General features: G+C 44.4%; 1 protein-coding gene across 1 annotated transcript in view; it reads right to left on the bottom strand.

The window, feature by feature from the left end:
- Nucleotides 1-10,589, bottom strand: part of DARS2 (aspartyl-tRNA synthetase 2, mitochondrial) — a gene marked incomplete at its 5' end in the record, with an annotated part of 13,181 nt that extends 2,592 nt beyond the window's left edge. The window contains 13 exons of the mRNA XM_008939011.1: nt 1-92; nt 829-981; nt 1,158-1,220; nt 2,426-2,533; nt 3,170-3,349; nt 3,934-4,003; nt 4,792-4,898; nt 5,654-5,700; nt 6,360-6,483; nt 7,334-7,429; nt 8,698-8,799; nt 9,095-9,161; nt 10,490-10,589. The exon at nt 1-92 is cut by the window's left edge and continues 142 nt beyond it. Coding sequence (XP_008937259.1) covers nt 1-92; nt 829-981; nt 1,158-1,220; nt 2,426-2,533; nt 3,170-3,349; nt 3,934-4,003; nt 4,792-4,898; nt 5,654-5,700; nt 6,360-6,483; nt 7,334-7,429; nt 8,698-8,799; nt 9,095-9,161; nt 10,490-10,589 — 1,309 coding nt within the window. The remainder of the gene's footprint in view (nt 93-828; nt 982-1,157; nt 1,221-2,425; nt 2,534-3,169; nt 3,350-3,933; nt 4,004-4,791; nt 4,899-5,653; nt 5,701-6,359; nt 6,484-7,333; nt 7,430-8,697; nt 8,800-9,094; nt 9,162-10,489) is intronic.
- Nucleotides 10,590-11,533: the final 944 nt, after the last annotated feature.

Raw genomic sequence — 11,533 nt, 5'->3', positions numbered from 1 at the left:
AGGAAGCGAAGCGCCGTGGGGTCACGGAGCAGCAGCCCGGCCCCCTCCAGGAGGGCGGCGCTCTCCAGCCGCAGCGCTCCCAGCGCCGAGCACTGCCGGAGAGAGCAGGGGGTCACACGGGCAACGGTACGGTCAGGGAAGCTGCCCCAGCACCAACCAGGGAAAGCCCTTCTTCCCTGCAAAGGAGCTGCAGAGTCTCATTTCTCCCAACTGTTGCATCTTCACAGAGCTTTCATGAATTAAGCTCAAGCTCTACACATATGTGGATTAAGTGGGGGAGGACAGGTAAGGTCTCCACTTTTCAGACAGAGAAATGAAAGAAAAAGGAGAATAGGACAAAATTTTGTCTATCAAGCAAAGCATGACACCTTGTCAGAAACCAGTGCCTGGAAGGCAATGTCTGCTGGCAAGAGTACAGAGAAGGGCAGGGACAGAATCTCCCAGCACTGCTGCTAATAAGCAGCCATGCTTTGCTCTCGTCATCTGTCTATGGGACACAGAATTACCTAAGCTGACCTTGTTTTCCAGTCTCTGTTGCTTTAAAAATTAAGTTAAGGTGAGAGAAAAGGAAGCACTGATTTGTTCCTGGTTTATATTCCAGCCTTCATTTCAGTTACAGGTTCTTCCCAGAATTTGACTGGGAGGAAATAAAAGCAATAGACACATTTCCTGCATTATTTGCCTTTGTGTCATCTTCAGCTCCAGAGAAACACAGAATTAGATGCTGACCTACTTTAGTAATAAGAACAATTAGACTAAGGTCAGATAACATCAAAGCCGTCACCAGAAACATCCCACTCACACAGCCACCCAAGAAATGCTTCCTACCACTTGCTTGTGTCCACCAGCTGCCAGCAGTACCACATCATCCACCTGCATGTCCAGTGCTTGGACAAGCTCTGACTGCTGCTTCTCATCAAGAAACTTTGCAAGCAGAGACTTCAAGCTTCCATCAGGCCTGCAGATAATTTCAAGGATTTTCTAGAGAAGGATACAATATGTTCAGTGCAGTGCTGCCCTCTCTTGTCTTAACCATTGCATGCTCAGGCACTGGTTCTCAGCTATTAAAAACTGCTCTTCTACCTTCCTCAGCCTGCAAGTGCCTTTATACACACTGTCATTCCCTGCTTCCAATGCCTCAGCAGTGTTTGTCTCACCTGGTTAAACTGGGATTTTGCAGACTCCTTTAATGACTCCAAATCTTTATTTTTAAGATATCTCTGGGAAAGGAAGAGAAGACACATTAAACATCAGCAAAATCTATGGAAATCCTGACCAGGATTCAAACGACTGACTGAGCTGTTTCCAAAACTCTCCAGTTTTTCTGTTTCTAGTGCAAGTTCTTATGAGGGCTGTGGAACAGGACAGGGCCCACAGCACTAGGCTGCAGCTGGACATCTTTTCCAAGGGCTCCTTTCAAGAAGAGGCCTCTCTAGGCTGTACCTCTGGCTGCAGTTTTCCCCTCTGCTCCCAAGCCAGATGTAGCTGGTCCACAGAGTCAGATCATGGCAACGAACTGCCCCCAGCATGCCAGAGCTGGGAGTAACACCACGCTGTCGAAGGGGAACACATCCCACCCCAGTCTGGAAGAACAACAGAGGGAAACCAACTCGGCTGAATATCACCTGCAAAGTGATGCAGTAAATGAGGATCTGCATCAAGCTCTTTATTGTTTCCAGCTACTCCAGTGTTTAGAGGGGCTCAAGACTCCACTTGTTTTGCTCAAACACGCACCTTAGTGCCCTCTCGTGGTGAGACAGTGACTTGCACTTTGTGCCAAAATGAAACGAATCCCAAGAAAAACTGTGGTCAGGAAGTCCTGTTCCCCAGATAAAACTCAGTGTTTAATTTTTCCTGTACTGTCCAAACTACAAAGATGCCCACAGCCAGCATTAAACCTGCTTCCCTGTAAAAATACGTGGCTGTATCACATGTTCTTCTACATCTATTGCCAGCCTGGGATTTGGTCCATTATATTCTCATGACGAGACATGAGAGGTACCCACAGCTACAGCAGAAGCAAACATGACAAGGGCACATAACCACCTGACCTTTCTCGCACTAGCCCAAAACAGAGCTGTGCCACTCCTGGCCCTATGGCAATCTCTTGCCACAGAACACAATTTATTATAGTGATGCACATCAGAAGCCATCCTGGACAAAAACCAGCTGGAGCCTTTAGAGGCTTCCCTACCCTCAAGGGATCTTGCAGCTCTCTCTCACTCCTGAGGACGCTATTTTCTTCCTGTCGCTCAGTTGTCACCATTTTAACACCACTCAGCCCAACCAGACATTAATTACAACCAAACCCAAGTTCCCTGAAAGGCACCACTCCCCTAGTAATAGCAAGGAACATTTCCATACCAAAGGAATTAAAATTGACATTTTATTTATTTCAAAAGCAGTGTGTAAAAGCAGCACTTACCACTCCCTGAGGGATACAAATGGCTCTGACAGTGCCATGTGGGTAACTGAGTGCATCCTGCACAAACTGAATGTCCAGTCTTCGAAAAAAATCACTGATATCCATTATCTGAGAAAGGAAAGAGCAAGGGAATAAGCAGTGGTGGGAGGAACAAGAGGCAAAAGTCCTGCACCTGTGTCTTAATGCCTTCAACACCATTCCATAGGACATCATTTCTTCAGTCAGAGAAAAAGAAAAAAAAGTGGTTCTCAGAAAGATACGAATGGGGCTGAGGTGGAACAACCATTAGGAGGCTGAGCACTGCAGAAACAGAAACGCAAGACAGTCAGGAAACCCAAAGACTGAGATGGTGACATGCTACCGCAGTGAAGAGAGCTGCGCATTGATAAGAAAACCCCAAAATTAATTCCTGGGGAAACAGAAGATGCTTTCTTGCTTTTCAACACTGTTCTTCTTAGTATGGTATCTGTGGATGCCTTATGAGCTTCTGCTCCCAAGACAGTCAAGATACATTGCTTCTTAACAGTACATGATCTTTAAAATAAAATTTTCTTATAACATTCATTTTCTGCAGTCATCTATATCAAATCCCCTCTTCTCCAAGAGATGATTACCTGTACAAAGCAGCAGCAATGGGACAGACACCTTGGGTAAGCTACAGCATTAACCCCAGCCAATCACTCAGGATCCAAAGACTATTGAAACACTAACAGAAAGGAGGAGCTGCAATGGGCAAACCCTCACCTTCATCCCAAAACGAGTGTCTGGTTTATCAGTCCCGTAGTCAGCCAGCGCCTCCTTGTATGTCATGGAAGGGAAAGGAGTTGTAATGGGGCCTCTTTCCTCAGGCCAGGAATATTGCAGGAGGCCCTCTATCAGTCTCTGGATCCCAGCTTGATCTACAAATGACATCTCTATATCTATCTTTAAACAGAAAACAAAAGAAGGGATCCCCCGTTAGCTACAGGTTTTGCATTTGCACTGCTACTTGTAAAAACTTGACTATAAAGCCAGTGTAACAAGAAACAATATACAACATGAGGTCACAGTATGACTGCATCAGCCTGAGAACATGCTTACAATCTCCCACAGCCTCATGACTCAGGCAACGATCTCCTCAGAGAATTATTACCTCTGAGGTAATCATGACAAGGACAGAGTGAGAAACCTTGAATGAACCAGGCTAACTCTGCCTGGGATCTGTGGGCTGAGGAAGGGGCTGCCTGACGCAGCAGGAGGCAGACAGGAGGAGGCTGCATCATCAAGCACCAGCACTGCTGCAACAACTCCCACAGCTCCTGCCCCTGGGGCCGTGCAGTCAGCCAAGGCCAGTAACCACGCCGTGCATGTCCCACGCGAAACACAAAGGGCTGCGAAATACACAGCGAGCAACACTGCACCCCCCAGGAGCACAAGAGCTAGCAGAAACTAGGCCTTCAGAAGGGCACACAGCTACAAGGTGTTTGGGGTGAGGAGGAGAAGAGTAAAAGGCAGAGTGAGCTGGTTACCTGAGTGAATTCAGGCTGCCTGTCCGGCCGCGAACCCTCATCTCGGTAGCAGCGAGCAACCTGGAAGTACCTGCAAGAGCAGTTTTGCTTAGGTAACAATTTAAAGTGCCCTAAATTAAATTCTGGCTGTGGAATTAATCATAAGGAAGAAACACAAGAAAGAGATCTGTTCCCTTTGCAACAGATGATCATAGCCCTGGTTGTTCCCATCCCCTCAACAGCATGTGAAATTCTGAGTGGAAGCAGCTGTATCAGCAGCTGCATCCACACCTCCAGAGGCATCTGGAGGCTAGCAGGTGAGCATACACACAACCCCTTTCCCACCTTCTGCTTCAAACCTGGATTCTCCTAAGGGCCATGCAAAACTCAGCCACAGTCAAGATCTGGCCTGCGGTTCACTGCATGAACAATTGTCTCCCTCCTTTTTGATTTTATTTGGAGAAACAAGCCAAATTCAAAGCTTTGCACTCATGCCCTCTGAGAACACAAGTTCCCTGTCCCAGCCCTGCTCTGCTGCCCAGCCTCATCTCAATTAGTTCTAGATGTTACCCTTGGAGAGGCTTTTATCACACACTAGATTTTTCTGCTCTATGTTGTTCTTCAGACCAGGTTTCCATTTAAAATAACAGCAAAGTTTCAGAGAGGACACATTTCTTCTTATTGCTGGGGGGCAAAGGGACTGGCCTAGCTGCAGAGTCTGAAGTACTTAAAGAAAGACCCCTCTTCAAAAAGCACAAACCCCTTGGCAGTGAGTTTTAGGGAAAGTATCTCACAGATTGAAGCAAGTAAACCTCACAGATTAAAGCAAGTAAACCCTGGATGGCACGTGCTGAGAACAGGAATCCAAGAAACTCCTACCTGTCCAGACCTCCAACCATGAGGAGCTGTTTGAACTGCTGAGGACTCTGTGGCAGAGAGTAGAACTTGCCCGCTTCCCTTGAGGGCACAAGGAATTCTTTTGCTCCCTAGCATCAAAAAAGAAGAGAAAAAAACTTACACAGTTCAGCAAATAAGCAACCTTAACTCCTGCCAGAGAGAACAGGCTAGAAATGTGAGAGGAAAGGACCTATTTTCTGTTACAAAATCCCACCTGTGAGGAAACGGCTGCTTGTGCATTACACTTAAAAAAAAAATAAACAAACAAAAACTGGCAGCCAACTTGGTCCAAAATATCCCAAAGGAGGATTCTCCATCTTCTGCTCTGATAGACTAATGCATAATGTTACACCATCCAAGACTGGGGTCTAAATGCAAGAACTCCATGTGTTAGCTGCTTCAAGAATTCCTGAGCTACAGCTCTCTTCCATGATTATTTTTGAAATGAAATAAAGAAATATCAAGACAGAAATTAAAATTACTGGAGTAGTGCCACTGCAGTAACCCACTAATTAAGAGATAAATGCTGAAGAAATCATGCTCAAGAGGTTTTTTTGGTTTATAATCTGGCTGCCACAGGACAGGACTAACATTCAAAAAGTCTCTGCAAGACAGAAGCTTTATTCACTTGAAGGTTCAAAATTAAGAGACATGATGTCACCTCTCCCCTTTCACTCTCTCTACTTTTAAAAGAAGCCACATGTCCTATCAGAAATTTGCACACAAGCTCTTACTTCGTGAGGGAACAGCAGTGAAGGCAGAGTGGCAAATGACAGTAACTCTACCATGACCTGGCTATATGCAATCCCAGGAGGCCAAAATGCATTACTGACAGAATACGTACCCCGGGGGTTCTCTTAAAGAGTGTTGGAGTTTCTACATCCACGAACCCTGAGGAACAAACACACGCTTCAGACACAGAACATGCTGAGATCAGGGAGAACCAGTACAACACAAAGTAGGCTAGAGCAGGGTTACTCAACAAAACGGGGTAATCTAGCACACCATGTAGCCTCTCCAAAATCTAGATTTTTCTGTTTTTGAAAAGAACTTGGGTAATGACAGATTTAGAGCCTTTAGGCTTCGAGCTCACTGATGTCCTGCCAGAACTGTTGACGACAGAGGATTCCACACAGGCTGAAAAACTGTTAATGCTCTATCCATTCTGCACTAGGCTTTGCTCTTCCAAAAAGGACTTCCTGATTTTAAGATAAGCAAAAACCCTATTAAAAAATCCATCCCTTTGACATGTCTCAAGTTGGGAGACCAAAAGAGGGCAACAAACAGCAAAAGGCCTTTTAACACTGGATATACTGTATTTGAAACAACTTGTTTGTAGCATACTAAGATTTCAACATTCTTTCTTCTCCAGGCCTGCCAACATGCCTCATCCCTCTAAAAGACCCCGCTGCAAGCAGACAAGTCCTCAATAAATTGGACCAGTTTGGAGTAGCACGTTGATTTGAAATCTCTCCCAGCAATAAGCAGCAGAAGAAGGGAGGGCTGATCGTTGTCTGCTGTGCAGGGTGTTCCTCAGGGGCGCTCCTCACCGTGCAGGTTACACAGGTACTCCCGCATCCTCATCACCAGCTGCGACCTGAGCCGCAGGCTGCGCTGCAGCCGGGCGCTCCGCAGGTCCAGGTACCGATACCGCATCCGCAACGCCTCCGACTTCTGCAGGGGGGAGAACTGGGGTGAGGGACAAAACTCACATTGCTTGCCCAGTGAAGCTGCCCCTAAAGCCACAGAAGCAAAGGGGGAAGCTAAAAAAGGATGCGGCTCTATTGCCACAGAGAATGTTTCCATGCATGACAATGATGGAAAAAACAAGCAGTCATTTACTGTGGTAACAGCAGCCTCAATAAAGCTCAGGATTTCAGCCCTTCTTATTCTCAATCCACTGCAACAGACTGTAAGAATCCTCCTCAAGACTTTTAAGCAGTGCATCACACATATATCTAAAGCAACAACTAAATAGTGATACATCCTTACTGCAGACAGGAAAACTAAAGTAGTGCAGAATTGTCCAGGACCCGTAACACAGAAGGAATTTCTCAGCTCTCCCAACTCCAACACCTGTGTATCAGCCACTGTTCCAAATACACAGAGAATATCTTCAGTTGACAGCAATGCCACTCCTATATCACAGAGCCTGCACCAGAACTTACTTCTTACAGAGGGAGAAAGTCCTCTGTAGAACACAGCAGAGCATTGGCAGGTTCTCTTTCACACTCTCAAAAAACCTCACATAACCTGATTTCTTTCACTCTTCCCTTTACCATCTGTTCTTAGAATGACATTTGAAAACCCTGTGCACTGGAATCACTCAAGTCTTGTTTTCTGCTTAGCTAGTTAGCAATACAGGCTCCCAGCTAACAAGCAGCACTCCTATTTTAAATGCCATCCTTCCCCCAAAGCAGAGCTGGGACAGTCAGACTCTTGGAGGTTTTGCCATCACCCTGGGCAAACTCCCAATTTATTGAAAATCCACCACTTTGGTAAAAACAAAATTAAAAAAGGGCACCTTGATAAAATCCTTTATTTCAAAAGGTAGCTTCTTGCAGGAGTTTAGGATCTCTGCAGTCTCCACCTTCACTTCAATATCCCCTGTTGGCATTTTCTGGACCAAAAAAGGCAAGGGGAAAAAAAAAAATAGATTCAAAACTTAGGGAAAACAATAAGACAAAGGTATTTCACAGATGGTCAGAGGAAAAAAAAAAAAAAAACAAAACCAAGTGATTATCCTCCCTGCCTTCTACCACAGTCTAACTCAGAGAACTTCTCCCAGGGACAGGTATCTCCCAGATTTCCCTTCCATGCAGAAAACACAAGTCACCTCACCAAAGATGGCTTATTCTTCCCTAGTAGCATACTGATCTCTACAAGAAACAGCATTACTTTGCCTTTGCTTTTTCTTTCAAGGAAATGCTGAGCACTGAGTAATAATCAGGCACAGACCCTTCTAGGACACATGCATTTCTGCAAAATCCTAGTTCCATTAACTTCAGTGAAACCACACAGTATACATCTTAGTGTGCATTCGCACCATTGTCAGCAGCTCTTAACACAGGTCAGAAAAGACAGCTTGTGAGGAACTTCTCTGAACTTCCAGTTCTGAACACCAGTTCTCAGAACTAGTTTTCTTTTCCTTAGATCCTGAAGGAGAACAGGCAGGTCCCCCCACTCGGCGCCGTGCTACATCAAAGTTCATTTGATCCTACAGATCTCTATCTATTTACTAGGCAAAAATATATACAGCTTTCCAAGAACAAGGCATGATTAAAAGAAATAAAAGCATGGTCTGAAGCCTGAATTCTTCATGGACATCTATGAACATTATGGTCAGAACAACACCAACAACAAAATTTATGGTCATAAATCCAGGTTCTCTTTTTAATTTGTTTTTTTTTTCTCTACAGCCTGCAATGGGGTATGTACAATCCTGACAGATTCATCTACTGCCAATTACAACGAGAGCTGAGGAATGCATAACATGAAAAAAATTACCCAACCTGTTTCCTGCACAATGAAACAGCAAAATTTATTCCAAGTAAGAAATGGGTTATCCCATGCTGTGGAACTTGTGATGACAATACTTATTTTCAAAAAAAGGAAATCATCTCAACCATGCTTTGAAAGCCTGAAAAAGCTCACCATTATCCTTTCAAAGGGCTGGAATACCATTTCATTTGTGGCTGTTTAATGTGCTTTGAGGTTCTTTCAAGTTACAGGTCACAGCAGCTATTCCACCTCCCATTATCTGAGGATAGGCTCTCTCACACCTGGAAGCCATGGCAAAGCTATGACACAACCACCCCCCTATAATCCTACTATCCAGTGCTCTTTTCCACAAGGAATAAAACCTCTGAGAGACACCAACATCCTCACCGGATTCTCCTGCCCTGGGGGCCGAGGGCAGACAATCCCAGTCACTCGCACAACAGACTCCACTGGGGCATCAGACAAGAGCTTCTTCACGTGGGAACGTGCCTGCAAGATGACAAAAGTCTCACAGAAATTGCAAGAACAGGACAAATGCACCACGATCAAGGGCCTCATTTCTTAATGGCCCATTTGAATTCAGGATCACTCCTCATAAGCTGGAGGAAACGGCATTAATATTTCTGTGGCAGTGTCAGATCAGGTCTCTCAGAACCCTTAAATCTACTTGTGAGTCAGAGCATTAGTCTGACAAAATACTTCCTTCTGCTCTCCACCTCTGAAGGACCCAAGCTACCAAAGGAAGAATAAAAATAATAAAGAGTTGTATTTTGGTAGCACTTACCTCATCCTGTGGAATGATGATCTGGGTCAGTCCCTGGAAATCCCTCAAAACCAGAAACAGGCCTTGTCTGATCCATGAAAAACATAATAGGAAAACCTTATTTTTTCCCCAAGAATTCATCAGTCTTCTGCTTTGTAAGCCAAAGCACATAGCAACTAGCCACTTATGTACCTGTGACTAATCTCAAAGCACTTCCAAATAATGTACATACAGATATGCTTCCCAGATCTAACCTAATCTGAATTATTTGCTTCAGATCTTGACTGATGTGCAAAGAGCCAGGACAGGCAGGATTTGACTTTGAACATTAACTCCTGTAGAACAGGGATTCTGAGCGTGTGCAGTTTCCCACTAGCAAACACTGTTCAGATATACACATTTAGATGAGCAATAAAATTAAAGTTCACACGGACACACAAAAAAAAATCCAACCACAAAACAAGAACAACACTGGTCCCAGAAGTTTCATATGAACAATCCACACTCCTAGACCCAGAATCATAAATCTTGATCTCTTCAGCTGCAGTAGCTGCCACTGTACTTAATCCATAAAGAAACTGTCAAACAGAACAGGCTCTGGCTGGCTTTAAAAGCAGGAGTGCAGCAATCACACTGCAATAATCCTAACGGCGTTTCCTGCAATGCGGCCCAGGACAGTTCAAAGATGAGATGCTCAGGACCTCTGAAAAATGAAATCCATGCAGGCCATCACTGCAGGACAACACTGGATAAAAACCAGCCTCTCTGGGCTATAAAATCCAAGATGTGACTTTGGATAAAAATTAATTTAATCCCAGCCACTGGACCCATCTCCATTTTACAAGCACATGCCCAGGATCAGAGTGTTGTGGAGCAGCCTGCACGCAGGCGTGCTCTTCTCCCTGCATTTACAAAATATACAACTCCACTAGGAGGGACTGTACCACGGCACCTAGAGCAAACTGTTGCAATTAATGTTTCTTCCTCTGCTTGCAACTTTTCCATAATATTTCTTTTTTAAGCAAAGCTTGCATACTCAAAAATTGCATCAATAGATGTTGCAGTTGAAAAGACAAAGAAATTATTTGCTCACAGCTGCTAGAATTGCTATAAACATGCTATTACTTGTTTCCTCTTCTATACAATGAGGATAATAACATTTAACTGCTTTACAGTGTGGTAATGAGGATCAATTAACATTCGCATGAAACTCAAATTCTAAACACTGATCTGGCACAGCTCTCAACTGTTCTACTTCCAAAGTGTCTGCTGCGGGATACTACAATAGATGCAAATAAAGTGGGAGAACGTAGAGAAGATAACCTGAAGCATGAACAAAGTCTCTGACTGCAGGCCTAAAGCATGGATTGGATCTGGCAAGTAAGCATCTCCATTTTCACCGTGGTTTGCATTTACCTTTGATACTGAATCCACCCATACAGCGTGACCTCTTGCCCCACATGAGTAGAACGCAGCTCTCCACAAGTGTTGGTCCGAGTGACAAAGCTATTGAAGTCTTAAGTAAAAACAGTAAATTATTTTGTGGTTTTTGCATACAAGCAAAATAAAATAGTTACAGAGTTTATCCCAAACACCAAGATAATTTAGACATACACAAAGACATTACTCCAAATATCCCAAATACAACTGCTCTAAGATACCAGAACATAAACATGACATTAAATTATTCTAAACAAGGTTATAAGAGAAATAAGTTCCACATCTTAGTCAGGCTTTCATGCAGAAACCTGAACACAGTCTTCCTGCAAGCTGTTGCCCTGCAAATTCCAGGGGCAAGAGACAGGAAAGATGCTGATCAGTCCCGAGGCATGTTGACAATTCCACAATCCAATCTAGAAGCCTCAGAAAGGGGGTTTGACAAACCAAGACTGAAACATAGACACCCACCACGTGGGCGTAAATTTAACACTTTCCTGCCCACAATTACTGCTAAAAGGCCTGACCCACGATTATGGGCAGCTTTCCATAGACCCCGGTGTGCCTGGCATTGTGACTTTGTTAGAAAACCACACACACTATTTACAGAACGTGACAGAGATACAGTTTACAATGAAAATTTTGAAGGATACTACCTAAAGATATACATAAATATACGAAATAATCTATCTCCCTTGCTACCTTCACCACAGCCGTTACAGTGAGAAGAGCGAGGTTCAGGACGTGAAGGTTTGTTTCCCCGCAATGACACCAGGCAGGCAGCTAGCCCCGTTGTGCACCTACAGATCGTGTGCTACAAAACAGCTTAGGTCAAAATGCAAAATAAAAACTCGGGGCGGCGGGAGGGAGTTAGATAAATTGGTTTTGAGACGCTTTCAAATCACAACCTACTGTAAGACGCCGCAGGTAAAATGAGAACCTGATTCAGATAAGGTATTTTAAAAGCGATCTAGAAGCACCCATTCCTCACGAGGGTGCCTCATCCGCCCGCGCACACAGCCG

This window comes from Merops nubicus, unplaced genomic scaffold, assembly GCF_000691845.1.
Source record: "Merops nubicus isolate BGI_N331 unplaced genomic scaffold, ASM69184v1 scaffold50124, whole genome shotgun sequence".
Classification (NCBI taxonomy): Eukaryota; Metazoa; Chordata; class Aves; order Coraciiformes; family Meropidae; genus Merops; species Merops nubicus.
The sequence above is the reverse complement of the archived record's forward strand: the minus strand, read 5'-3'. Positions and strand labels throughout refer to the sequence as shown.